This window comes from Diachasmimorpha longicaudata, chromosome 18, assembly GCF_034640455.1.
Source record: "Diachasmimorpha longicaudata isolate KC_UGA_2023 chromosome 18, iyDiaLong2, whole genome shotgun sequence".
NCBI lineage: Eukaryota > Metazoa > Arthropoda > Insecta > Hymenoptera > Braconidae > Diachasmimorpha > Diachasmimorpha longicaudata.
The window spans coordinates 2569715-2597603 of NC_087242.1; the positions used below are offsets into that span (position 1 = coordinate 2569715).

General features: G+C 37.7%; 4 protein-coding genes and 1 long non-coding RNA gene across 8 annotated transcripts; 3 read left to right on the top strand and 2 right to left on the bottom strand.

Annotated features, from left to right (window-relative positions):
- The first annotated feature begins 10659 nt into the window (after positions 1 to 10659).
- LOC135170833 (luciferin sulfotransferase-like) lies at positions 10660 to 12617 on the top strand. The gene is made up of 5 exons (XM_064136905.1): positions 10660 to 10876; positions 11115 to 11211; positions 11279 to 11580; positions 11651 to 11751; positions 12321 to 12617. The coding sequence occupies exons 1-5, from the start codon at positions 10660 to 10662 to the stop codon at positions 12615 to 12617; spliced, it is 1014 nt and encodes a 337-aa protein (XP_063992975.1).
- Positions 12618 to 13156: 539 nt separating this feature from the next.
- Positions 13157 to 16577, bottom strand: LOC135170831 (odorant receptor 47a-like). Its single transcript, XM_064136903.1, has 8 exons — positions 15813 to 16577; positions 15547 to 15743; positions 14563 to 14779; positions 14378 to 14493; positions 14197 to 14296; positions 13997 to 14107; positions 13485 to 13640; positions 13157 to 13290 (listed from the first exon to the last, which is right to left on the bottom strand). The coding sequence occupies exons 1-8, from the start codon at positions 16143 to 16145 to the stop codon at positions 13240 to 13242; spliced, it is 1281 nt and encodes a 426-aa protein (XP_063992973.1). The 5' UTR covers positions 16146 to 16577; the 3' UTR covers positions 13157 to 13239.
- A 603-nt stretch (positions 16578 to 17180) lies between these two features.
- LOC135170890 (zinc metalloproteinase-disintegrin-like MTP8) lies at positions 17181 to 22921 on the top strand. Of its 2 annotated transcripts, none has more exons than XM_064137053.1 (6): positions 17181 to 17819; positions 18756 to 18847; positions 18988 to 19143; positions 19369 to 20366; positions 20887 to 21662; positions 22199 to 22921. In XM_064137053.1, exons 1-6 carry the CDS (start codon positions 17723 to 17725, stop codon positions 22867 to 22869), a joined length of 2790 nt encoding a protein of 929 aa, XP_063993123.1. In that variant the 5' UTR covers positions 17181 to 17722; the 3' UTR covers positions 22870 to 22921. The 2 variants fall into 2 exon arrangements, with proteins under 2 accessions (XP_063993123.1, XP_063993124.1); XM_064137054.1 differs by lacking the exon at positions 17181 to 17819 and adding an exon at positions 18343 to 18456.
- On the bottom strand, positions 17928 to 18733 carry LOC135170898 (uncharacterized). The gene is made up of 3 exons (XR_010300451.1): positions 18623 to 18733; positions 18297 to 18576; positions 17928 to 18000 (listed from the first exon to the last, which is right to left on the bottom strand). It is a non-coding gene; the product is annotated as an uncharacterized LOC135170898 (long non-coding RNA).
- Positions 22922 to 23639: 718 nt separating the features above from the next.
- Positions 23640 to 27868, top strand: LOC135170891 (BTB/POZ domain-containing protein 9). Of its 3 annotated transcripts, XM_064137056.1 has the most exons (8): positions 23640 to 23655; positions 23874 to 24138; positions 24470 to 24822; positions 25031 to 25183; positions 25348 to 25537; positions 25721 to 26109; positions 26173 to 26310; positions 26392 to 27868. In XM_064137056.1, exons 3-8 carry the CDS (start codon positions 24508 to 24510, stop codon positions 27052 to 27054), a joined length of 1848 nt encoding a protein of 615 aa, XP_063993126.1. In that variant the 5' UTR covers positions 23640 to 23655; positions 23874 to 24138; positions 24470 to 24507; the 3' UTR covers positions 27055 to 27868. The 3 variants fall into 3 exon arrangements, with proteins under 3 accessions (XP_063993126.1, XP_063993127.1, XP_063993125.1); XM_064137057.1 differs by lacking the exon at positions 23640 to 23655 and having other exon boundaries at positions 23757 to 24138; positions 24404 to 24822; XM_064137055.1 differs by lacking the exon at positions 23640 to 23655 and having other exon boundaries at positions 23759 to 24138.
- Positions 27869 to 27889: the final 21 nt, after the last annotated feature.

Genomic DNA, 27889 nt, shown 5'->3' on the forward strand with positions numbered 1-27889 from the left:
AAATCGATAGCGACTTTTTAAAAATTAATAACAAAAATCGAAGGGAACGAATTTATGGGGAAGGGGCGAGGAGGAGGGGGGGGGGGAGGGCTTGAGGAAGCCTTCAGGAGGTTCTTCGTCCAATCGTTTAATTTATTACTTCGTAATAGTTGAGATGCCAAATTTAAGGGTTGAATAATTATGAGAGTGATTTTTCGATTGAAAATTATTAGATTGGGCTCAATTATTTTTGCTTTAATGAATTATTTAATGCGACTATGGACTTTCGTTAGTTTGATAACCCTACAATGTCTACGAGAATAGAAATAAAAGAAAATTTAAAAAGAAAAAAAATGGGAAAAACGCAAAAAGTCTTTCTTTTTCGTTGAATATTTGCGTGAGTTAAGACTCGTGTAATCGATATTGAGATTTTTAATTCTTCAAATTTAATGGGAAAAACCTCAGCGGATTATGTATTTTTAAAATAATTGGCCATTAGGTGTTCATTTGCGATTAATAAGCAAAATTAAAAATCTAGCTTAATTGAATGATAAATTTGCGTGATTTGTGTGAACTCGCGGTTCTTCAAAAATTATTTTTCAATTATTTTTACAGCAGAATTTTGGGGGGAGGAATCAGTAGTGATAGAGAGGAAAAAAGACGTTTTATTTGTTAGATATTTAATTAATTCTAGTTCAATTCAATTTAGTAACGCTATTCCAATAATATTTAATTGGAACTATTGTAATTATTTTAATTCCTCTGAAGAAAACTTCCTTAAAAAGTTGAAAAAAAAAATCATTTTATTGCATATTATAATTTTTAATATGATAAATTTTATTCAGTTTAGTTATGTATTTTTTTTTAGATATTTTATTAGTTGCAATTAACTCAAATTAATGAGAAAGTAAAATTTGAGGGCGACTTCCTCTCCATCACTTTGCTACGCATTAAATAACAACAATCGTTCTTTAGATCGAACCGTAAATTTACTTCGTTGGAAAAAATTGAAATAAAATTGAATGAAATTGTAAAAAAATTTTTGAAGAACTGTAAAGCCACTGAAGTATTACCATCATATTTAATATTGTCTTAATAACATACGTAAGTGTAAATCGAAAGGTTTCTAAAATATTCACGCGTTAATTCATGAGAGTTTTTTTTTTGTTTACGATTGACTGTTTTTTTTCTCTCTCAGCTATCGATTTTTCCATAATTTTCGTCAACATTGAACGCAGTCTCCACATTATCTATTTATTAATTTTTAACAATCTTGTGGTGATATCAAGACTGTCTACATTAGTAGATTATCAAAATGAATTATCTGTTCATTACTGTCTTCAAGATTATCGTATTTATTTAAATATTGTCAACTGTATTTTTTTGATTTTCTCGAGAGGGAAAATTATCGCCTTTTTCACCCACTTTTTGCTCTTTTCATTATTATTTATTGAATTTCGGCGTTCAATGTCGGATAGTTGATCTTCTCAAGGTTACCTGAATACATTTTAAACAATTTCTTTTTTTCAGTCACGAAAAAATAAAAAATAAACAAAATACTCACGAGAATTTTTTCATTCTCAAAAATGCTCTTGAATCCTGTCCCCACAGGAGTGAATAAAAAATAATTAATTAACGATAATATTTATCGACTAGAGCCCTCATTATTTAGGATTTTTCAAGTGAATTTGGAAAGTAAAATGAACAAATAACAATTTATTCTCAAATTGGGAATGCCATTGATTAAGTTTTAATAATAATTATTCAGTTAAAATTATTCTTTTGGAGACTGCGAGTTTCGATAATCAATTTCCCTCCACCGAGTGCTGCTTGGTTCTATAATTATTTATAAAAAAAAAATAACGAGACATTTTTAGCAAAACAATCTCTTAGAACAAAGAAAGACGATTAAAAAAAATACTCCTAATTTAGCATTGACACTCTCTCGAAAGAATATTATCATATTCTTTTAACCACTTCTCATTGACATCTCTTGTGGCAAATAATTGATTTGCACATGCAGCTTAAATTATAACTAAATCACGCGGTAAAAAAATATCCAAAGTGTTCATTAGAAAAATGTAATTTGATGGTAGAAAAAAAAAATCTTTGTTGAGGCTGCGAGAGAATTAATCAATGAAATTAGTTTTATCCTCTTGCTTTTCATTAATTTTATTCAGAAATTTGTCGAGTGAATCTCTTAGGTGAGTCTTAAGCTATAAACAATTGTCAATAAATCTCGATTATCAATTGCGTTAGCATTTTACAGTTATTGTAAAAATAATCTGAAATATGTGTTCGTGATTGTCCCCATTTTAGTGTACCATTGGCTGAATAAGTTTGTCAACGATCTGAAGTTCGTTGCAATTGAAAAGCTGAGTTATTGTCATTATTTATTACTTGCAATCAGCTTCAGGTCTTACGAATTTATTGGGACGATTGTACGTGCACAACTGTAAGGGAGAATGGGGTAAAACGGACCCTTCAGGTAACAAAGAAAATCTGTCGGTGGCAGTTCTTTTGTTGTTGTCAGAGGAACAAATGTATTAGAAAAAATACAGCTGTAACATAACCTAAAATTTTTGTTCGCATCTCACGTGATTTTCAATCATTTCTTGGGGTCCCATTGTACCCCACGTGTCTGTCTTATCGCATTCTCCCTTATGATAACTAGAAAGTGAAAATTTACGTTTGGAATATTAACCTGAGTAGTAATTATCATTTAATTATCCAAAAATCTGCTTTTCTCTCGTCTGATTATTGACAGTGAAACGAATAAATTGTCAGTAGTATGTGGCACACTAATTTTATTTACTGGGATTCTCTGCTATCGGCATTATCCTTTACATGCGGGCATGTATACCTACAATGTTCGTCAACATCGATTTATTCGTCACAAATAGTCTTGGAGGACAAAATAGTTGTATGAAAATAATAGTTGCGCAAATTATCTGGAGACAGTTGTATTAAGTCACGATTGATTGCATAGTATTGGCCAAAAGTACCTTGAAAATTGTTTTAAAAATGCAATTGAGATGAGTTATTGAGGGTTGAGAGCTGGGGTGAAGTGACGAGATGCCATTAGAACCGAGGGTGGCGGCCATTTTGTTTCTTAAAAGACAATATGAAGAGACAGTTCATTCCATTGTTCAACAGTTGAAGTCAATGGTGACCAGAAAAATGGAGTCTTTGATAAAAAAAAAAGGCAAATGGAACCCTTCGTCAAACAAGATGGCCGACATAGCACATCGTGGAATTGTCAATGTCTGAAAAATGGTGCATTTTTAATGGTTAGAAACATTTTATTTAGTAATTAACAAAATCTTTCTTCACAAAATCCATTGGAATGTCAAAGATCCATTGAAAATTCAGGTGATAATTTTTTTTTTATGTCTTCTGACACTTTTGTGCATCAAATATGGCCGAAGATGTCGTCCAAGATGGCGGCCGGAAGGCCTGAAATAAATGTTGTATACCGAAGGGTTAAATAATTGGCAGGATATCATCAAGTGAAACATAAAAATTTGTCTGAATGGATTTAATTTGTTTCTCCATTTGTGAAAAATATTAACAAATTCAGGAGACGTCTCGTCACTTCACCTGAGTTAAATAAAAATAATCGGTGACAAATATAGTGTTTTTGTTATCGACAAATCACTGATTAATCGTAGCTTATCGTGGATAATTAGAGAATGTACCTTAGTAAGATGAATTGCAATGTTATAAGATAATTAGCAATAACGAATCACTAACTAGTTTTTCTTCTGTGTAGAATTCATTGAAAAAGAAAATTGTGTTAAATCCGTCATGAAACGATAAAAGTACCTAAACAAATGAAAATTGTAAAGGAAATTTCAACCCTCTCTCGACCGAAATCTCCAAGAAACTTTTTGGAAAATCACTCGAGACTGTTGAGCCAAATAATCGAAGAATCATGTCAATAAAAAATAACTGTTTTGAATAACCTAAACGCTTAATTATCGTCGACAATTGTTCTGCATCGAGAGGGGGTGAATTTTCTTCCGACAAATCTGCTCATCTAGAGTAGCCACTGAGCACAAAAAACTGGCGTGAGTTTGAGACAAAAAACATTTCAGTGACAGAGGGGATAGGCTAGCGTTTGTGATAATTGATTTAAAAAAAAATACGCTGGGCTCTTGAACTATCAGATTATCAATAACTGAACAAACTAAATACAGACGAACAAATTTAAATTTATAGAGATATATTAATGCACGACGAGTAATTGTATAAAATGAGAAAAACAAAAAAATGAATTTTATCGATTGTATTCACGTAAGACATTAAACTTAATGTGCTGTCGCATACGACAGAGGGATAAGAGCTGAAAAAAACTATTAAAAATTGAAAAATAAAAGTATTGAAGACGGAATAAAAATGTTTTTCTATTTTTGTTATCTCCAGTTGAGGGAGGCCCTAGGAAATTCGAGAGTCGTGTGATTTTTTAGAAGTTAAATGGAAAAATTATCTGATAAAAATGTACCTTGTCCAGCCCTGAATTCTCCAAAAATTGTGTTAACGAAAATGTCTGCCACCTGTTACATTTCGAGATGTGCATCGAATACTGACGACTGTCACAATCGATTCTAACAGCTTTAGTTATTTATCTGAATATTTTCACGTCACCAGGACTCTCGTATTCACCTGTTCTCCTCGGAATTCAGTGTCTCTGACAGAAAAAACACTCACAAAAACCTTAACGATTACTAACCCACCTCTCGACAATTTTGTAACGAAACACCAGCGACAGACTCGATCTAGGGATTTGCCAAATATTTACAATGGCTGTCGAACCCCTGAAAAATCCCCTAGACTGAATCTCTCGCTGAGGTGCACCCAGTTATCACAGTTGTGAATAATTTTGTCATCGCGAGACTGTCCTATTGTCCATGAAAATAAAATGGCGGTTATTATTGCAGGGGGAAGCCAATCAGTGGCGAGCTACGAGGACCTGAGCTCCAGTAGCTTTAGTTCAGCTAGCAGAGCATCTCTAGACGCAAGAAGCTCACCAACAGCGTCATACGGTGGTGAACCAATAATGGTGTTTCCTGGTGATAGCAGTGGTTCCATCTGAGATTACCTGAGGTGCGCAACTGCCCTGCCCAATTGGTTGCGCTGCCTCAGATAGAAATTCACGAGATAATTGATAAATTGAGAGGAAGACGAGGTGAGACGACGACGAGGGACGAGTTGAGCTTTTGGATGAGAGTTATTGAGTGCTGAATGTGAAAGTCGAATGACAAATATCGGATACAAATTTTTTTCAATTTTTTTTTATCGTAAAAGTGAGGGTGTGAAGGAGTGAAGGGGGAATCAAAATGGCCGACTCGTGGGGAACGCCAAAACATCGGTTTTCAAGGGTTCTCCAGGTAACAAAAATGTGTCTAATATTTTTCATGAAATTGTTGGGTCACGTCAGCTCTGTCAGTAGACAAAATCCTGCGACAATGCAGTTGTCAAGAAGTCGTGAGGATGAAACAATTCCGTTTCTATTTTCATTTCCAAATTTTATCAGCTGAATTTATTCCGTTTCTGGTGTTCGTCAACAATTTTACGATCGTTAGATGGACCTCGATGGTTGTGATAGTAGAAGATAAGTTGTCATTGCTTTTATTTTCGTTTAATTTGAGTTTCGAAATGAATATTTTACAGTTGACAAGATCATTTTTGGTGAATGTCTCCTCGTCTGCCAAAGTGGCGACATTTTTATCTCAAAGAACCATTTTATTTCAGGTTTTTTTCCTTCAAAAAAATTAATTTCGTCCCTCGACCGTTAATCGATTACCAATTGATCAGGATCGAACCAGTGATCGAACGACTATCGATCGAGTGCACTAATCGATCTCGTATCGAATAACCATCGATCGATTCCCCAGGGCAACTCCATCATTCACCGAAAATTGATCTTGAATTCTCTTTTAGCGATTCAACTTTTGTTAAAAATCAATTGTCTCAACTTTTCCCCAATTCTTTTGCCTCCAGATTACCCCGAGTGCAGCTTAACTGAGACAGTGAATGTGAAATCAAAAGATATTTCACCGAAAGATTTTTTACAATTACAAGAGAATAATTGACATGGAAATGTGAGTAGTGAGGTGTGTGTGTGAGACACGTGACCCCAATTAACATTTTGGGAGCACAATGATCTCCAGAGTGACACGAAACCTTTTTTTATTTTTTTAAAAACAACCCCTAGGGAATTTTGTGTCCCACCGCCGAGAGAGGGGAGAGATGGCCCTTCAAAATTTTTGCATTTTTTTAAACAAATCCCTGAGTGAGCTAGACATGAATCTCTAGAGTTTGTTATTACGGTGGCGAGTGATTCGACGGATTTAATGTAGATAAAAAGCGTTACAGGACATTTAGTGTGACCAAATGAAAGTCAAAACGATACACAAGGCTTAAAAAAATGTAGCAATTTTTTCGTGGAAACAGAGTAAGTACAATAAATATTGTGTAATAGGTGTTCCACGAGAGATTTTTGCATAAAATGAGTAATAACATTCGGCTCTGATTGTTAAACGTGAAGAGCTGAAGAGAATATTTGACATTTGATGGATGAAAATCCACGAATTCGTGATTTTTTGACTGGCGACAATCTAATTATCGATCTTTCAACTAACAATAGTCCAACTAATTATTTAAACAAGATTTAATACTGCAATTAATTTTTCAGGTACAATTCAGGTACCGAAGGGAGTAACCGAGATATGTGGACTTCCCAGTGGCGTTTTTGAGGAATATCTCCGAATCTAGGGGAAATGGCGGATTTTTTGTCATGACATTTGTTGTAGAACTCGATACGCTCTACAAAAAAGGTTCCAATGATTTTTGCGGTATCTTCCCTAGATCTCGAGATATTCGTCAAAAACTGCGAGTAGTCGAAAGTGACTTATCTCGTTTTACCGCTTCACAACTTAATTGTTGTTAATTTTAAAAAATAATGAAAAATTGGATGTCAATCAAATTGAAATTCAGTTAAAATGGCATTGAACATTTTAGGGGGTCGGATAAAAAATTCGAGGAGGGATAATCCCCATACAGTTTGGGGCGTCAGTATCAAATGAACTGGAGAAAGGGGAATCCCCGAACGTTCAGTTCTGCCAATTCAGTCTGACTTCCATTTCTAGAGAACACTAGATGATTCAGATGATCAGTATCAGATAAATTTATTCACCAGAAGAATTCTAAATAGAAACTTCAGCTAATTTCGAGAAATTTTCCAAACAAATTGACACCTTCAAGATAAAAATTTTATCTTATCTATCGCAGATGAAATGCTCATTATTAATAATAAATTATTGCTCCGCCTTGTTGTTACTGACTACAAAAGGTTTTTGATGCTAAATTTGAGATATCTGAAAAATCTAAATGAGTGAAAATGCAAGTTCTGGATCGTTTTTAAAAATCTGTAAATGAATAAATAAGTTGACATGTTGTAGTTGAAAAATAGCAGTTGATCTGTCGAAGGTGAAAAGACATGTCATAAAACCCAGAGGTTAACTTTCGTGGAATGCGAAGTAGATAATTCATCGGTGTTAATGTGACAGAAACCCTCAGATCGTACCAGTTCAATCAGATGATGAAAAGATAACCAGATAAATCCGCTAGTTGAGATACTGGGGAGGGGGAGGAGTCCGATGGCAGAGTCTGCCATTTTTTTCAGATGTTGAAAATTAAAAAAAATTGAAAGCACTCAATACAAATGATGAAAAAATGAGAATCTACGTGATAGCTTGATGATTGCTCATAAGTATATTTTTCTACCCATTTGTTTTTTCTATGATATGATGAAAAATGGCGTTCGTCAGATGATGAGTTTTTTAAGGGACAATCTAGAAGTAGAATCATCTGGTACGATCTGCAGTAGTTGATCATGTAATCGCATATTTCTTATCCAACGTATAAACTTCCTTTTGTTGTAAAACGTTGTAATATGTACATTTCAATTGTGAAAGTGAATGTGTGCGTACAGTTGCCCTCGGGCCTTCAATTGAGGTTAAGGTCATTGTCGTGGGTGCGGTAATTTCAATTTTTTTCTGCGACACAAGATGACTCGTCGATTTGATTTTTTTTTCTGTAAATTTGTTGACACTAGTTCCGCACTGTGGTTTATTTTCATTAAGACTTGGCGAGTGGTTCATCAGGAAAAAAAATGAAAACGTGGAAATCGCCTTTACCGACCGACATGTTAAAAATAAAAAAATCTCAGGACTGAGACGGTAGAGAAAAAATCTTCTGGGGACCTTTTTCAAGGTCATCGTCAGGGTTATCTATAGAAAAAAAAATCATTGGAAAATGTCGACAATTTAATCCGCACGACAGCAACCTTAATTACTCTCACGATTTGTTGTCATGTTTTTGACGCACGATTACTGATGATAATCAATGATTAATCATGAATTTATCATTTATTCGTCTGATTTTTTGGAGATTTTACGGGGATTGGATGGTATTGTAATTCCAAAATGGTTGACAAAACAAAATGGAGACTGCAAATTTTTGGACATTTTTTTTTTCCATTTGAAGTTTATTAAGATAAAGTGAAGATAAATCAGTCAGGATTGTGTAGATTTCTATATGTGCGTACAGAGGAGGATCCAAGAGGATTGACTGAAGTAGAGGCTTCTGGGGGTATTAGTGACCCCAGCGGCATCGTAGTACCTCACCCCAGAAGAGGCTGGGCGCCATTTGCAATGCGGGGTGCAGATGGACTAGATAAAAATGGAGGTGTCCACTGCGTCACCGAAATATATTTTTTTCATTGAAATTAGATGACATTAGGACGAGCACAAAGGAAGATATGAGGACGCTTCATTTAAAATTAAGGAGATGGAGAAGGCGTCATTTCAACCCCCCACCACCGGGTTCGGTTCTACCATTTTTTAAAAATTTTTTCTACAAAAAATCGAATGTTTTCTTGATTCGTGGTTTCAAAGAAACTCTGAAAATGAGGATTTCGTGTAGTAAAATAGGAATTAATAATTATTTGCAATTAAAAGGGGGTAGACACCCCAGGATTGCGTGTGACGTCCTCCCTCTTCTGGGGTGAGGTACTACGAAGCCGCTGGGGTCACTAAAACCCCCAGAACAGAGCCTCTACTTCAGTCAATCGTCTTTGGGATAATCAGCGGATCATCTACATTCTATTCCCATAGGTTATAAATATTTTTTATTTTTTTATAATCTATACGTCTTTATACCCGCGAATTTCAAAATTTTAATCGCGATGACACTGCTCTGAGTTTGTTAACGGTATTTTGTATTGAATTTTCAATGTGATTTGAGGATATTGCTATGCAAACACTAATACCACGTGTATCAAAATTTATTATTGATAAATATCATATTCACTAGTGTTTCGTCTTAACTATTTCTCATCACATTGCGACGATAGAAATAATTGATTTATTTTTTAATGCCATATTATTTAGTGATTCACCGTAGTCAATAATTGCAGCAAGAATTTGGTGAATTTAAGTTTATGATCGTAACGAGGTATTTTTTTTTCAAGATTTATGAGAATTTTTTGGTGATGATATTTAAATATTAACGAAATCTCTTGCGTTCCATTGAAATATATATTTTTGTCTTTCTATTATTATTCAAATTATTGAATATTTATATTCTTCACTGTTTTATCATGATTTAATGTATTGAAAAAATTGAAAAGCAAAGTTTGATTTATCGACAGGGGACTTTGTATTTTTCTGTAAAATAAAAAAATGTAATGAGAGAAATATACGTCTTCTGTATTATTAATTATCTGAACGTTTAATTAATGATTCGATAAATGAAAAGGGACAATGGGGGATTTTTATTTTTTTAGATTTAGAGAGTTTTAGGTGATTCCCCTCGGGATGTGCTGAAGGGGATTGACTAAAGTAGAGGGTCAGTTCTGGGGGTTTTAGTGACCCCAGTTGCATTGTAGTACCTCATCCCGGGCGAGGGAGGGCGCCACACGCAGTGCTGGGGTGCCCGCTATAGTCATAATCGATAATCGATTGTCCGATAATCGATCATCGATTGTCCGGTGATCGATAATCGATTGTCCGATAATCGATCATAGATTGTCCGATAATCGATTATCCGGTGATCGATAATAATCGATTATCCGGTGATCGATAATCGATTGTCCGATAATCGATTGTCCGATAATCGATTATCCGGTGATCGATAATAATCGATTATCCGGTGATCGATCGGACAATCGATGATCGATTATCCGGTGATCGATTGGTGAAATGAATCGATTGGGGCGGGGTATAATCCTGAACACTTGGAAGTGGTCAATGATCGATAAAAAAATTGAGAAATTCCAAAATAATTTGATTTTTATTTGTATTATGCTGCATTATAAATTATTAATGATGAACCCGACCAGAATTCCAGGAGGATGACATTGAACACATTTTCAAGTTTACATTTTTGGAGATAAAATCGCTTTGCACAGCGATTAAATTCATTTTTTTAATTTGAGTCTTTCATCAATATTAGCACAGGCCAATTTGCATAAATTATGGGATAAGCACCTGCACTCATATATTCGCAACGCAGTTCGTTCAGTTTGTAGTTCTCCTCTCAATCAGGAAATATTTTGCAAAATTAGATCTGATATTTTTGTCGGGGTTTTCGAAAAAAAAACTCAGGAGCAGGAAAATGTCGGCGACGCCGGGGGAAAAGGGGGGCGGGGATGTGGATAATTTCGAAGATCTGGAGGAATTGTGGGAGAATATATTTAATATCGAATTTACGGGTAAATATATTAGTGTGAGGGGGGTGCGACTGCCAGAGAACTTCACGAAATTTGCAAATGAGATCGAAAATTTTGAAATTCGAGACGATGACGTGTGGGTTTGCAGCTTTCCCAAAGCTGGTGAGTGAAAAAAATCCCTAGAAGTGGTCGTTTGACCATAGGTTGGTGCCCCTGGGGATATTTCACCAGAGACGTTGCCAAATTCACCCTACGGTGTTAGAGGGCCTTTACCGAGGATCCGGCAACGTCGCAGTCGATCCCGCAACGTCGGGCAGTTAAAATTAATTAATTAAATTAATTTCAAATTTTTCCCGTCAGCTAATTCGTTCCATTAAGTTAACAAATGAAAAATTATAAGGTACCACGTGGACACAGGAAATGGTTTGGTGCCTAGGGAATCATCTCGATTTCGAAGGTGCGAAGGTGGATTTGTATCGACGTTTTCCGTTTCTCGAGTGAGTGAAAATTTATTAAATATTTAGTGGATAAAATTGCGAATAATTTAATGAGAAATTACTGCAGAAAAGCTGCTATTCTGGATTATTCAGCATTCGAAAGGAAAAATCCTGGGGAAAAATCGAAAGAACCTGCAGTGACAAGTCTCGAATTCTGCGCGACTCGTCCCTCCCCGAGATTCATAAAAACCCACCTGCCCTTTCACCTTCTTCCTCGGGATCTTCGCGAGGAAAAGACGAATGCGAAAATTATTTACATCTGGAGGAATCCCAAGGACACGTGCATATCGTTTTTCCATCATTCGAAACTCCTGGGGGGGTATCGAGGTGACTTTCCACTGTTCTGCCGACTCTTTCTAGGGGACAAACGTAAAAATTTTAGTTTTTTATTATTAAATAATTTAATGGATTTCGAGGAATTTATCCACCTGTTTTTCAGTTTTGTGTTGTCCCTATTGGAGCCACATTCTGGGGTTTTGGAACAATCGGGATGATTTTCAGGAGAAAATGTTGTGGCTGAAATATGAAGACATGAAATCAGTAATCGATTTTTTATTTTTTTAAGTAGAAGAAGAAACTTGAATTTTTTTCAATTTTTTATCTTAAGTTTTCGAGGAATATCTCCGAATCTAAGGAAGATGGCGGATTTTTTGTTATGACATTTGTTGTAGAACTCGAGTCGCTCGACCAAAAAGGTTCTAATGATTTTTGTGGTATCTTCTCTAGATTTCGAGATATTCGTGAAAAACTGCGAGTAGTCGAAAGTGACTTATCTCGTTATTTCACAACTTATTTGGTGTTAATTTAAAAAAATAATTAAAATTTGGATATAAATCAAATTGAAATTCAGAAAATGGAATTGAACATTTTACGGTATCGGATAAACAATTAATAATGCTCATTAATAAATCAGTGAATGAAAAAATTCTAAATTAATCACAAAATTATCTACGTTAATTATTCAAGTTGCAAATAATCAATTGTTGAATTAACAAGTTCAAATTTGTAGAATCGTTATTGATGAATCGCAATAAATCGGTTAAAGTGAGAAGTCCACGTGTTTCACGTCAGTAAAATTTTAATTTAAATTAATTTTCACTTTTTTCAAGGACTTGTCATCAGTAATAAAAAAAACGTCGAAATTCTTGGGAATAAATTCGCTTTCTCCGGAGGACCTGGAAATCCTCGAGGATCACCTGAGCTTTTCAAGAATGAAGACCAATCCAGCAGTGAACAAAGAGGATTGGATAGCGTACGTCAAACACTTCGACCTCACCACTGAGTCCGGAAAATTCATGCGAAGTGGTGAAGTCAATCAGTGGAGGGCTGTCATGAGCCCTGAAATCTCCCATAAATTCGATGAATGGACAGCCAATCACATCAAGGATTCTGACCTCACCCTATGAATAAAAAAAAAACCAACCCCTGGGGGATCGATCGAGGGTCCCAACAGAAGATCGATTAGTACAGTCGATTGATAGCCGGTCGACTATTGATCACTGGACAGATGATTGGTCGATTGATAGTCGATTCTCAGTCAATTGGTCGATTGCTCGTTGATTAATTACTATTCGATAGTCAATCGATGATCAATCGATTAACGATCGAGAGTCGATTGTGCTGTGATCGATTATCGATTGTTTTGTAATCGATTATCGATTGTTTCGTGATCGATTATCGATTGTTTCGTGATCGATTATGATTATGACATAATCGTGTCACTTTTTGTATAAAGTCTCATTTTAAAGCTATTTCGATTTTCGATTTCTCAATCACTACACTTCGATTCGATCAATTGCAATATAGCGATGCCCATATACCCCTCCTTTTTCATGTATATTTGCATATGTATATGTATACCTGACTGACCTGACCCCCCCCTAATAAATACAAAAAAAGTTGACCTCAAAATACAGAAATATTTGTAAACATTTGATATAATTATCTCATAACAAACAAACGATATATCTCTTCTCATTAACTTGTTTCCATTTTCGTTGAAATAATTCACTACCAGGTCGACTGTTGTTAAGCAATATTCCTCAGTAGTGTGAAGTATCTCATGGCAGCGGTGAAAATCTAGAATAGCAGAGATCTCCAGGAATTACGTTCAACCGTTTTTTAATCTGCCCAGAAGTCGAGGAAAAATTGTTTATGTGGGATTCTCAAGTCCCCGGGAATATTCTAAAATCAGGAGCTAGAGGGCCTGAATAGGGTTCATCAAAGGAGCCGCAAAATGAAAATTAATAAGAATTATTGAAAGTATTACGAACCGTTGTCACTTGGGGCATGTTCAGCTGTATAAAACCGTACGTTGAGTAGACGTATTCACGTTGACTCAATGTAATCATCAGTAGAATTGACAGTTTTATCGGCATCGTAAATTGTATCCATGGGCAATCGTAAAACGCTTCACGAACTCCAGCAATCTATAATAACAAAGTAAATGTTTATTGCTAAATGGAGAAAATAATCAGAATTTTTCTAGTGTAATTCCGATAAAAATTACTGCGTTGCCTCAAACGAAAGTAATTTTTTTCTAAAACTGCTGACTGCAATATTTGTGAAATGTCGGCGGAATGCTGGCGCGAGAGGCGCATCCGTCGGGAAGTCAATCAACTCGAGTTACCAAAAAATTACTAATTATGTGACAGTCAATAATGAAAAAGGATCGACGACAATCAGAAAGAGCAGAAATTTTCTTTTTCTTAAAAAAAAAATGGAAAATCCTCGTGGAGGATCACCTCGCAGGGTATCATCCCCAATTAGCTCTTAAATTAATTACCTGATTGTTCAATCGTTCAGCGCAGGTACAGAACATCAGAGTTTGTAAAGCAACTCCACACGCGTGTACCATATTTTTGACAACATCTTTCCAATTATTCTCCAACAATCTCTGAAAAAAAAAATCAATAATCGATGCTCACGTGACCCTTTTCATAATCGATCTTAAATCGATCTCAGAGTGATGGATAATTGATGTACATATTGGAGACTGTAGAGGCAGGTGCAGAGATCAATTCCATTGACCAGAACAGTGGCGAACAATATTGGATTGTACAATTGTTCCAAAGACCTGACGTATCTGAAATTCATTGAGAATTCACCAGTGACAATCGATTATTGCTAAAGGACTTTCAGACCAAATTATTATTATTATACTTACTTGAATAATTCCAGGTACTCATCGACAATTGTCTTCAAGCGATTAGAAATTATGGCTGACGACGAGGATGGAATTGTTTCACTGGGACATATTTTCCGGACCTTCTCCGAAAGAATCTACGAACATAAAAAATGTTTTAATTCCCAAATGACAAGAAAAATGTAAAAAATTTAAAAAATCATCACTTGAAAATGAAGAGACAAATGTGTAGTCAATTGAGCAAAAAGTGCATCTACTATTATCCAATATAAACTTATAAAATACATTCCCATGGTTTCTATAGCTACACATATGAAAAATCCTCTGGGAGTATTTATGTGAAAAGGATAACGAGCTGGATAGACTGTTTTCGTGAATTTTAACGATTCATTCGCTGGATCGTGGTCGTTCAAAAAATATCCCCTAAAATACAATTGTCATTATTATTTGGATAAAATATTTTTGGTAAAAAGAAAAATGTTATTGACTAAGGAAATCTACAAATATAAATTTAAAGAACTTCTCCAGAGGAAAAGAAAAGTCTGGGAAAAATTATGGCGCCGAACACTAGAATTACAGATAAAAATTAATATGAATATCGTAATTGTTGTAATAAATTCATTAATTAATTATATGACACTTCGTAAAATTTACTAAACAGCATTATAACATTTCAAGGTCCATCATTTCAAGGACGAACATTGAAATAAAATATATGTGCAATAGACTAGCACTCGAGTAACGACTAGTCGATTGCACCAATGCAGCGGTTCGATTAATCGATTATCGATCTAACAACGATCGACTAGAGATCGCACAATCGTTAATCGACTAGCAATTCACCAATAATCGATTATCATTGTTCGATTAACCGTCTGTTCAGTAATCGATCAACGATCAATCGATTATCGATCAAGCCCACCAGTCGAGCTTTTACCAAACGTACAAAACTAAATTTCGAATAAAAATCAGACCCCTAGGGGTAACAATTAGACCCCTAGAGGGCGAAAGGTGCGACGAAATGACAACGAACCACTTTTCAGATCAACTTTTATCAAAAAAATTAAACTTAAAAGGATATAATTTATCATAAAACCAACTTTCGTCCCTCGTTTCACCCCCTAGCGGTCTAATTGTCCCCTAAAATTTCTTTCCCCGCAGTAATCTGGTAATTTTTCCACTAAACTCACCCCAGTGCCTGTACCACATACGTCGACAGAAGTACAATAATCACGAAAGCATAAAAAATCCTGAAAAAACGTGCTTTTTTCGCTGTTCCCACGATACCTCCAGTGATCTGATTCTGAGACACCTGAATATTCCAGTGATCATGGCAGGTCTTTATCAAGCAGTAAAATTCTCGTCGATAAGCACACAGTCGATACCCCTAGTTGCACCAATATTTTTATACTTTATCTTTTAGATAATTAATAATCTCCATTCTAGTGCTTCGTACTTTGAACGTCGTTAGTGTACTCGAGAGTGTGGCGGCGGCCACTTCAATCGCGAACATGTAATCAGTCTGTACAAGTCCAATAATGTTGGTTATATTACATCCTAGGCCGAAAATTAGGGCGGGTATGACAACGACAAAAGGCAGAACTTCCCAAAAGTACCATTTCGGCTGACAGCCCTCCATAATACTCCCCATGGAGTACAATCCGGTGGCCTGGAGCATGCGGATGTCTCCCCCTAGAAGATACCGAAAGTACAATGGGAAGGGCCGTTCAGATGTATCGACCACCGTCATCGTACGTCTGCGACGAATCATGAACTCTGCTGCACTCATTAAATTTAACTGAGTAAAACCCCAGAGTGGGTTGCGTGTGGCATCGGATGATTTCAGAAAATTGATGTAATGAGCTTTCAATATTCACCAGCGTGCGATGCCGCTGGATGGACTAGAAGATAAGTGGGCGCATTACGGTACATATTAAATTGGTCCGGGGAAATTACCTGTGCGAGAATATATTCGGAAGAAAAATTAATGAGTTTCGACTAGAGTTGCGGGACGAGACCTCATTCCACGAGACGATGTTCACAGTTGAAGAGATACTCTGGGGGATATACAATGTAGGGAGTTTGTGAAAGTTCAGTTCAGTTCAGATCAGTTCAGATCAGTTCAAATCAGTTCAAATCAGTTCAGATCAGTTCAAATCAGTTCAGATCAGATCAGTTCAGATGAGTTCAAATCAGTTCAGTTCAGATCAGTTCAAATCAGTTCAGATCAGTTCAGATCAGATCAGATCAGATCAGTTCAGTTCCTTTTACTGTACTATCGATGTCTCGAAAGTCTATCACACTCATTCCTCATTAAACCGTCGTCTGAGTTAATTCGAATTCAAAACTCATTTAATTTTGAAATTTTCAATCATAATTTTGATAATTACACTATGGGAAAAAATGAAATGTATATGGAAAGGGAAATGTAAGATAATGACAGTGTAAGTAACCCTCATTACGGTATCTATCACTGTAAATAAATAAATAAATAAATATATATACAATATATTTATAAATAACATATTATATATATAAATATACTTGACTTTTATTGACGTTAGACGGTCCTGATTAGTCTAGAAGTGTAATCAACCTTCCGGCCATAAATAAATATACATATATTTATAATTTTTGGGTGAACTGATTTTTCTATTTTTTTTTGTTCGTTAACATTATCTAATTGACTATCACACAGAAACACCCAAACCCGTGGCGCCTGAACTTTTTTTTCCCACTTTTTTTTTCAACGCATATCGACGTCCAATGAACACGTCGTGCTGACAGTGCCGCGACCGTTAAATTTTTCAAACAAAACGAGTTTGCGAGTGCAGTCCCTCGGCAAATCATCCGCTAATCAGTTGAAGTCCCGATAGCACTCGATGAATTCATTCGAGCGAGTCTTCTCATCCCACATCTCGGGAATTTCGAGTGTTAAAATAGTGAATTCTTTCGGGTATTAAAGTGTTTCCAAAAATTTTAAAATCGATTGCTCCCTGAAGATCGATTGATCGATCGCATCACCGAAATTGGGACTTATTAAATGAATCTCAGTTACCGCTAGTAATAATTAAAAAAGGAATTGGGAGTTGATAGCAATAATATGAGGTGAATAGATTTTATAATGAATTAACGATCAAGAAATTGAAAGATCGTGTGATAAAAAATTATTGACAAGTAATTATCGAATGACTGCGGCACAAAAAATGTCATTGACACGCGCGTCAGTAATTTCCGCCTGTGAATTATTGCTGAAGGACAGTTTTGCCGGAATCTGCTGAAATCGACTCTCGATTTTTCCATCACCTGAATTTAATCGACCTTCAATGATCGATAATATCCATTGGTCTATACTAAATCGAGATAATGGCTAGATGGAAATTAAAATCCCCTGAATTTATCTGGTGGTGTCTGACGATTGTCTTCGTCACTCGATCGACGTCTCAAGTTCAAATGGCACCTGGTGAGTCACAACATTCATTCATCATCGACTTCTACGAGAACACAATCGGCCCGAGATGAGGGAAATGAATGTACAGATTTTTATATTTCCAAGTTCTCAAGTTTTTCGCAATCGATTGCTTCCTGATCAGTCAAGGTCTCGTAATTATCGAGTTGATATTCCGCTGGTGATTCTCGTGCATCTAAAAATCAATAAAATCAATCAATCAATATGAATTCAATAGAACGGAATTTTCTTCGATCGAGTCACTGTTTTTTCCCATTAATTTCATTTTCTTATTTTTCCCTCCGTTCTTCTACGATTCCGTAATGATTTTATAGGGTCAGGAATCATTCTTTATCGGGGGATATCCTCTTCCTCTTTTTTTATCTGACCTAAGCCCAATTGATATTGTCTTTCTCCTCTATTTTATTTTTCGTAGAGCTGACTAGTTTTATCGTCCGATTACCCTATTTCCCCATTTCAACTCCTACTCACGCATATTCACTTTTCCTCGTGTCAGTCTATTTACGTTCGAGGAAGAGCGGGTTTTCCTCGTTGAGAATTCACGTTATTCCCTCATCTTCTGAAAATTTTCTTGAGTATTCGTTGACTATCGTCTTCAGCATCATTTGTCACGGGTTTTAATGAGTCACACGTACGAAGAACCTCAGCAACGGAATTTATAATCATCTTTGAACAGTTTTATGGAATTCCCAGTCGATGTCGATTAGATTCCATTGGAATTCCCTCGATCTTCTCTTAAAAAATTATAAATCTTCAAACACACAATAATTATCATTTTTTCGGTGTATAATACTTACGAAAGAACTCAATAACTAATTGTTTAACTCTCCTAAACAATTCTATTTAATTCCCTGTCGATGTTCCTGAGAAATCTGTAGGAATTCCTCTGGAATTCTCTGCTGTTCAAATTTATCATTTTTTCTGTCTCAGGCCCATCTTCAGACTTCAGTACGCACAGTCGTGTTCGCCCACGAATTTTCAATGCTAAAAATAAACAAATGATTTATGATACTAGGATCAACGTGAGTACGACAGAAATGAGTAATTTTGCATTTTGTTAACATTATTTAAACAAATGCATCGATAAAATTGATGGACGAAGTAATATCTCGATCAATTTATCTCGTTAGAATCCTGAAACATTATCCATTTGCATTTTTAGAATGATTACCATTTAGAAGCGCTCACTATCGAGCTAGAAATTGATGGAGTTCAGCGTACACTTGATCTCAAGCTCAATAAGGATCTCATTCCCGTAGGATATAAGCAAATAACACAGGATGAAAGACGTGATGCAGTTGAAGAACCTCAAGTGGTCGTACGTACTTAACATTTAATATAATTTATTCCATTGATTTCCTCTGCCATGAAAAATTGCTTTCGAGATCCAAAAAAAATCAGCTCATCAAGTCGAGATGATAATTCATTAGAGATTTGTTTTCTCATTTCTGCTCCTGACATTTTACTCCAAAAATATCGAGCTCACGAATTTCTTGACAAAAATCTCTTCACTGAAAGCACAAAAATTTCATCGTGTGAATAGGAATTATGTCATTATCAAGGAAGCCTCCAGGGGTTCCCCAGCTCCTGGGCGGCGTTGTCCACCTGCGAAGGTCTCCGGGGGGTAATTCACAACACCCAGGACCTCCACTTCATCCACCCCCATGAGGACACCCTGAACGCCATCCACTACCTCTACAAGCACAGCGATTTCTCACCCAACAGGACCTACCTCTCCTCACCCTCGAATCCCCAGGCTCTGCGAACCAGAAGAGCCCTTCACCCCAACGTCGAACCTCTCCTTCGGGTTCCCTACCTCGCCAACTCTGGATCTCGTTACCTCGAGCTGGTGTTCGTGGCTGACACGAGTCTCTACGAAAGACTAGAGAGAAACGTTCAGAGAGTCCATCGTCGTGTCAAGGACATCGTGAACATAATAAACGCCCTGTACACACCCTTGAACATCTTCGTGGCCCTCGTGGGTATCGAAGTCTGGACGATGTGGAACAAGATCGACGTGTCCCCCAGCAGCGCCAGCACCCTCAAGAACTTCATGAAGTATCGGAAGCAGGATCTCCTCAAGAGAATGCCCAACGATAATTCCCAACTGCTGACAGGAATTGTCTTCGACGACAAGATCGTCGGTAAGGCAGGTGTCGGTACGATGTGCACTGAGGACTCATCGGGGGGTGTCAACATGGATCACTCGGCCATTACGGGTTTGGTGGCAGCAACTGTTGCCCACGAAATCGGTCACAACTTCGGCATGAATCACGACACCAGGTACTGCAGGTGCCCTGAGGAGGAGTGCATCATGAGCGAGGCACTCACGACAAAAGCCCCGACTCACTGGTCCTCTTGTTCACTGGAGCAACTGGCGCTGGGGTTCGCCAGGGGCGTCGACACTTGTCTGCGGAACAGCCCGAGGAGCATCTTCGGGAAGAGCGAGTGTGGGAATGGGTTCCTGGAGACCGGGGAGGAGTGTGACTGTGGACTCCAGGGGCATTGTGATAATAAATGCTGTGATCCAACGACATGCAGGTGCGTTGGTCCTCTCTGTCTTTGTTTCGTAGTGGACACGGTCTCTTTGACTGATTTTTTCATTTCCTGTTTTTTGGGGGATGTTCAGGCCTTTTCTGCCATCTTTTTGGGTAATTGACCGAACCTTGATGTACGAAGGTCAATTAATAATTGGGATGTACAGTTTCTGATTGTGGAGGAAACGGAAAAAAGCTCCATAAAGGCTCAAGAATTTTTTTTGATAAAAAAAAATTATCTGGATTCACATAACGTCCTGGTAATTAATAGGCATAAAACCCGGGGAGAAGTTGATTTTTTTTATACCGAGTGGAAAGTGAATGCTTTTCGTCCTCGAATGGAAAGTAAACACTTTTCATCCCAGGATAGAAAGTGAATACTTCTCGTCCTTGACTGTAAAACAAGTTCTTTTCCTAGTGTTTCATCCTGAGATGAAACAGACAATTTCCACTGACTTTTTTCTGTTATAAAAAAATCCTCATCTACTAGCTTCCCTCATTTCCTGTGATTCTCCCTCTCGCAGGTTTACGTCGGGAGCTACCTGTGCTACTGGTGAATGCTGCGACCTGACAACATGTCGATTAAAACCACCAGGACTTCCCTGCAGGGCGTCCTCACACGAGTGCGATTTGCCTGAGTTCTGCACGGGAAACAGCGAATACTGTCCCCAGGACATTTACAAAATGGACGGATATCCCTGCAGCATGGAGACGGCCTTCTGCTACCGCGGCTCGTGCAGCACGCACGATGAGCAGTGCAGCTACCTCTGGGGTCCAAGTGGCCACTCATCGAGTCTTCCCTGCTACGAGCTGAATGTCAATGGAAATTCCTCGGGCAATTGTGGGTATGATTTCACCAGCTCCACCTACGATTCTTGCCGCAATGCCGACATCTTCTGCGGAAGGCTCCAGTGCAATCACTTGTCCGCGGAGATGACCTTTCAGTTTGCAGCGTACGCTGCTGTGACAGCTCAGACGTACGTTTATGGAGTTGGACCGTCGGTTCTGTCGTGCAAAACGGCGATGCTTGATGTTGGAGGAAGGAAACTCGATCCAGGACTGGTGCCCAATGGTGCCAAGTGCGCTGAGGGACGAATGTGCGTTGATCAGGCATGTCTGGATGTCCAGGATGTCATCAGGAGGATCAACAGGGACTCGGCGTGCTTGAGGAACTGCAGTGGAAATGGAGTTTGTAACAGCCTCGGACGTTGTCACTGCGATGATGGATTCCGACCACCTGATTGTGCGCTGAGTGGGTCTGGAGGGTCTCAGGACAGCGGTCGAACTGATACTGGCGATGGTGAGTTTCGACCCGATCGATTTTTCGAGACCTGGAGGAAGCTGGAGATGTTCTGTAGTTCAGCTCAATTTAAAACTATTTTAACGATTTCAAATATTTTTTTCTTTCTTTATTAATTAATTCTGGTTCTTTCGGGGTTTGTTTATATTCAATGAAATTTCATTATGAATGTTGGCTGTCAACACTGGCGCAATGTCGGCAACCGATATTCCAGTAAAAAAGCCCTTCCCCACAGTCAAAATATATCTTCACTAATAGATTATTAATTCGTTTCTGGATGATTTTTCTATCATTTGTATTTAATTGAATATAATTTTGAATGTTGGCAGCCAACATTGGCGATATGTTGGTATTCAATATTGAGATAGAACAAATATCAACACAGTCGATATATTTTTACAGAAAAAAGAGGAATTCGTTGCTGAACAATTTTTTTTAAATTTATTTTCAATTGTATTTAGGAATGAACCTTGACAGCCAATATTGGCGCAATGTCGGCAGCCAACATGTCAATAAAACAATTCTGCTTCTTTCAGACGAAATCAACGGAGTTGCGATAGCTCTTTACGTCATCTTCCTGGGGATTCTTCCAGTAGTCGCTATATCTTTACTCTGCATTTGGCACAAACGTAATCGATCGAGTTCGAATGGGACCAAAATATTCTTATCAATGTACATCTCCAGCAGAAAGTACTTGGAACGTCTCAGACGTATTTTGACACCACAACGTATGCCACACCCGGACCGGGAGCCACCCAAAGTCTTCACCATAAGTGATAGAGTTACTCCGAATAGGCTGACGATAACGAGGATGACTTTCGTCAGTGCGACGAATCCAGAAGTAATAAGGTCAAGTCGAAACCTGAGAATACCTCGTTCCCCAGGTGTTGAAGACTCGAATGATCGTCTGACGACTCCACCTGTCGTCTCCATCGGCCGAAAATCCCAGGGATCGACCGCTAATTGCGATCACAGGAGGGGAAATCGCGATGAAATTCCCTCTGGGAGTTCCCCCAGGCAAATGGCTCCTGAGGGATCGCAGGATTCAGGATGTGTTTATGAGTCGAATTCCGAGCTTTATTTGGCGTTTAAGAAAGTGCGTTCGAGGACTCCGGAACAATCGACGAATGTTCACGAAAGTGAAGATTTTAGACCGAATGGAAAATTTTTTTATTCCAAAAAACCACCCCCACCACCAATTTTGTAATATTTAATGTTATAAAATTGAAAGTCAAAGAATAAAGTATTTTTCCAAAGAATATTCAGCTGTTCAGAGATCACTAAAAACTGTTAATTTGTTTATCAACATCGTTTTTAATTAAACAAATATAAAAATGCGATGAAGTTGCTAAATAATTCGAGTTTTTTTCTGTACCATTTTTTTTTCTAAACAATAAGTATTTATATCATATACAAGACTTGAAAAATTAGTATGAAAAAACAATGGTTTCATTGTATGGTAATTTAGAGAGAAAAACATTATGACGTATGAGCTTTCGAGTTTTTACAAAATTGTGTTTTAATCTGTAATACATATTGTTTATTTATTTCTCATCGTCTCTGGGGTTAAACAAAAAAGAATATAATTTGTTCTTTATTTCATTGTAATTCTTCAAGGAAATTTTTTTATGAAATCTCCAGCTGGGAGGATGGCGTCTCTTGTAATCCGGCTACACGGAGGCTAGTTAGTTGGGAGGTAATTGAGGTCGGCAGGTTCTTTGTTGGAGGGAATCCATGTTGACTGGGCGTCCGCACTAAGCTCACCATCAATATGGGCACCCTGTAGATGCTTCAGGATGCCCAGGTTAGTTAAAGAGAGACGAACCGAGCCAGAGGGGAAACCCCAGCAGCCAACAGTCTCCTTGGTGAGCAGTAGTGGGATCGCGTCCGGGAGCCTGCATTCGCAGCTCTCCACCAATAGATTCGACCAACAACTTTTTGCTTCTTTTTATTGTTCCCGGACTATTAATCCATTATTATCAATTTTCGTGAGGTTATTTTTTTTTATATCGATATATTATTGCAATGTTTATTCATCTTCGGTTTCGTGGAGTCCATTTTCAGAGGGGGGGGGGGACAAATCCTCGAACTCCAGCCCGGTGACATCGGTCGTTAACGCATTATCTCATGAGAACACACCATCCAACATGGCCGAACTCACCTCCGCCGCCATGACACTTTCTAACACATGTCGTTTTTTTTTTTATGCAGTGAACGAGAAAAGAAAATAACAGACGAGTTCCGATACTCAATCACAACAGCATTCCATCTTTAATTTTGGCAGTGATAACAAATCGACAATTCCAGTCACCACTTTCGTTATTTCGATAAAGAAAAACAATCAGTCGATCTCGAATCGCACTGCAACATCGTTTTTTGTGGATGGAACATATGATACGTGAGATGTGTGCACTCTCCAGCGGACATTACTGTGAAAATCCCAGATAATTGACAAACACCATCAACTGCAGATTCCGTAAGTTAATATTATACAAACTCATCGTGATTGTTTTTCTGATTATCGTGAGGGAAAGTGACAAGTGATATCCTGACGACCATTGTCGTCATGATAATATTGGACAGCATCAACTGACGAGTGTTCGAGTGGACAACAGTCATCGAACCCCAATCATCGAGAGACTGGGGCTCGATAATAGGGTCCTTATCATGTCTTGAGTCCCATTGCCTTCATGAATATCACTTTTTGAGTCCCATTCCAGTCAGGAACATCATTTTTTCAGTTTCATTGCATTCATGACCCTCACTCAGCAAGGAGACATCTTAAATTGGATAATTCCTGTGAATAGATTGGACCCAGTGGGCCCGAGGCCCTCAGTATCCCGAGATGAGTTCCCATCATCATCTGAATGCAACCTCCGGCGAAGTTGTCCACATAAATGACCTGTCCGAGGACATCGGGGCACTCTACCTCTCCGATGAATACTCAGATGTGACACTTATTGTATCTGGACAACGTTTTAACGGTCATCGAGTTATTCTCGCTGCCAGGAGTCAGTATTTTCGTGCACTGCTTTTTGGGGGATTGAAGGAGAGTACGCAGGAGGAGATTGAGCTCAAGGGTACAACGCTTCCGGCATTCAAAGAGCTTCTCAAGTATATTTACACTGGACATTTGTCGTTGACGAATGAACGAGAGGAGGTGAGCAATCTAATGTCGATAACGTAGAATTTAACGAGTGGATTTTTGCAATTACCTTGAGCTTTCCATACTTGTTATCATTGTGTATCAATTATTTAATTATCAGTTATTATTAATTATTATATATATCAATTATCAGGTATTATTAATTATCAGTTTGGCGGAAAGTTTGTCAAATTTTCTGAAGTGAAATTAATTATTTTTTCAGACAATTCTGGACATTTTGGGCCTGGCCCATCAGTACGGCTTCCTAGAGCTGGAGATGGCCATATCGGATTATTTAAAAGAAATATTGAATATAAAGAATGTGTGCCTGATATTCGATGCAACTCGGCTGTATCAACTGGATCGATTAACGAAGGTATCGATTTATTGAAAATGAGAGGAAAGAGATAATTAAAAAGGACAGACTAAGTTCTAGTTATTCAGTAATAATTAATTCATTAAGTAATCAATTATTGCTGGGTTAACTCTGAGTTGACTCGAACCTTTTGATTTTTTTCTAATTTCACTTTTTTATTTGAGGTTTGCCACGAATACATGGACAAACATGCCCTGGAAGTCATTAAACACGAGAGTTTCCTCCAGTTGAGTGCAAATGCTGTTAAGGAACTCGTGTCCAGAGATTCTTTTTACGCCCCTGAGATTGATATTTTTCTGGCTATGCAGACGTGGGTCAAGGCGAATCCCGAAGTGGATATGAACGAGGTATTAGGTAAATTCTATTCCAAAATCTCTTTATCAGTTTTCCATTTAGAGTCAAGGATTTTTACCGAGATAACAAATTCTCTGTGATAAAAACAGTATTTATGCCACATCATTCAGTCAATCCAACCGAGCCTCAAGCTGTTGAATTTTGCATATTAATTTTGTTAATACGTTTAAATTTAATTTCCAGGTCAAGTAAGACTGAGTCTCCTAGCAATAACTGATCTTTTGAACGTGGTGCGTCCCACTGGCCTCGTATCACCAGAATCAATTTTAGACGCCATTGCTGCACGCACCCAGACCCGAGATTCTGAGCTTATTTATCGAGGTCGTTTGCTCGTCGATGAAAATGTCGCACATCCAAGATATGGAGCCCAAGTTCTCCAGGGTGAAATGCGGAGTTATCTGCTGGATGGTGATACCCACAATTATGACATGGAACGAGGATACACCAGGCACGTCATAACTGAGTTACATGACCATGGGATTCTCATTAAATTAGGAGCTCAGAGTATTATTAATCATGTGAAGATGTTGCTGTGGGACAGGGACATGAGGTCCTATTCGTATTATATAGAAGTGAGTTAAAATGGAAATTTGCTGCCAAAAAATTGACAATTTTTTAAACTAAATCCATTCCAGGTCTCGATTGATCAAAAAGACTGGGTGAAAGTGGTTGACCACTCTGATTACTTCTGTCGTAGCTGGCAGTACCTGTACTTCGAGCCACGAGTGGCTCTATATGTTCGTATTGTTGGAACGAACAACACAGTCAACAAGGTAAATTCCTGGGGATTCCTCAGTGGAAAAATCCTCTCAGTTCCATCGATACGTGATTAACGATTATAACGTGTCCTTCAGGTTTTCCATGTCGTGAGTTTCGAAGCTTATTACACTAATCACTCCGAAAAATTATCGAGAGGCTTCGTGATGCCCTCCGAGAACGTCGCGACGATGGACAGGAGTGCGAGTGTCATCGAAGGTGTCAGCAGATCCAGAAATGCTCTTCTGAATGGCGATACATCGAATTACGATTGGGACAGTGGTTACACGTGTCATCAACTGGGCTCTGGCTCCATTTTGGTGCAGCTTGGACAGCCCTACATGATTGATTCCATCAGACTGCTCCTGTGGGATTGCGACGACCGTTCGTACTCGTACTACATCGAGGTGTCAGGCAACTCCTGGAATTGGGAGAGAGTCGTTGATAAGACAATCGAGGCCTGCAGATCCTGGCAGACCCTTAAATTCCATCCACCGAGGCCAATTGTGTTTATTCGCATCGTTGGTACTCATAATACTGCTAATGAGGTGTTTCACTGTGTCCATTTTGAGTGTCCAGCACGACTGGAGGCACCTGGAGATGCAAAATCACCGAGAAAAAATAAACGACAGCCCCCAGTGTTGAATGCCAATATTTTAATACCACCAACTCCACCAGAAACAGCTACTGAGGCTGTCAATATCGATCAGGATGATGGAAATTCAACAGATGATTCAGCTGTTTCTGCTGGTATACCCTGAATCAAATTTTCTCTCACTAGAATTTTTTATCTCATGAGAATTCGTTTTGCTACTGCACTCGAACCCGAAACTGGAAACTCGAACTCAAAAATCGAACAACGATAACAATTTCTCTTACGTTTGAAACAAAAAATTGGAAAAATCGAGACTTGAATTTAAGTTCTGCTGGAAATTCTGATAGTTCGGGAGATATTGGAGAGAATAAATAATCAATAGACTTGATTGAAGGCTTTTAGAAACGGCAACTTGCAAGCTCTCCGGAGGAATCGCAACAAATGTTGATACAAAGTAAATAGTCAATATATCTCTCCCTTTTCTCTCACAAACTCCTGAACTGTCTCAGCTATTTGTTGTTTGCAAAATTGAAGGCAAAAATATGGAAAATTAATTTCCAATGATTGTTTATATTTCCTGAACATCAGGGAGTTTAATAGCTCATGAATAGGAAGAGCGCTGATTTTTATTTCGTGCGTTATTAGCACTTTGTGTAGTACATAATGAAATTATCACAAACTACTTTTAACTTACCTGGAGGAATTTTTAAAAGTCTATTTTTTTATTCTTTGTATCTACTTTGTTATGAGTGTTCCCATCCAAACAGTATTTTTCCTGTAGACGATTATCCTCTCCAGGTGATGTGGATCAATAATAATCGACTTAGAAGATGATGTAAATATCGAAAACACTCGATTCCCTTAGTTTTACTCTTTGTATCTAGTCAAATCCCTGTTTGTTAAAAAATAATATCGATTTTCAATGGAAGTCCTAAATTTTATGTATACCAGAGAAAATGGAATAAATTGTTTCTGTAGAATTGTTTAATTCATTCAGGCCA

Excerpts from the sequence above, each read along its gene's own strand:
- LOC135170833 (XM_064136905.1), top strand. The coding sequence starts at position 10,660 with ATGTCGGCGACGCCGGGGGAAAAGGGGGGCGGGGATGTGGATAATTTC. Across the intron at positions 10,877-11,114 it reads TTGCAGCTTTCCCAAAGCTG|GTACCACGTGGACACAGGAA; the intron begins GTGAGTGAAAAA and ends AAAAATTATAAG. Across the intron at positions 11,212-11,278 it reads CGACGTTTTCCGTTTCTCGA|AAAAGCTGCTATTCTGGATT; the intron begins GTGAGTGAAAAT and ends AAATTACTGCAG.
- LOC135170831 (XM_064136903.1), bottom strand. The coding sequence starts at position 16,145 with ATGAGTGCAGCAGAGTTCATGATTCGTCGCAGACGTACGATGACGGTG. Across the intron at positions 15,744-15,812 it reads GTACACTAACGACGTTCAAA|GGGTATCGACTGTGTGCTTA; the intron begins GTACGAAGCACT and ends TGGTGCAACTAG. Across the intron at positions 13,291-13,484 it reads ACATGCCCCAAGTGACAACG|ATTTTCACCGCTGCCATGAG; the intron begins GTTCGTAATACT and ends CTGCTATTCTAG.
- LOC135170890 (XM_064137053.1), top strand. The coding sequence starts at position 17,723 with ATGGCTAGATGGAAATTAAAATCCCCTGAATTTATCTGGTGGTGTCTG. Across the intron at positions 17,820-18,755 it reads TCAAGTTCAAATGGCACCTG|GCCCATCTTCAGACTTCAGT; the intron begins GTGAGTCACAAC and ends TTTCTGTCTCAG. Across the intron at positions 18,848-18,987 it reads TTTATGATACTAGGATCAAC|AATGATTACCATTTAGAAGC; the intron begins GTGAGTACGACA and ends TTGCATTTTTAG.
- LOC135170891 (XM_064137056.1), top strand. The coding sequence starts at position 24,508 with ATGAGTTCCCATCATCATCTGAATGCAACCTCCGGCGAAGTTGTCCAC. Across the intron at positions 24,823-25,030 it reads TGACGAATGAACGAGAGGAG|ACAATTCTGGACATTTTGGG; the intron begins GTGAGCAATCTA and ends TTATTTTTTCAG. Across the intron at positions 25,184-25,347 it reads AACTGGATCGATTAACGAAG|GTTTGCCACGAATACATGGA; the intron begins GTATCGATTTAT and ends TTTTTATTTGAG.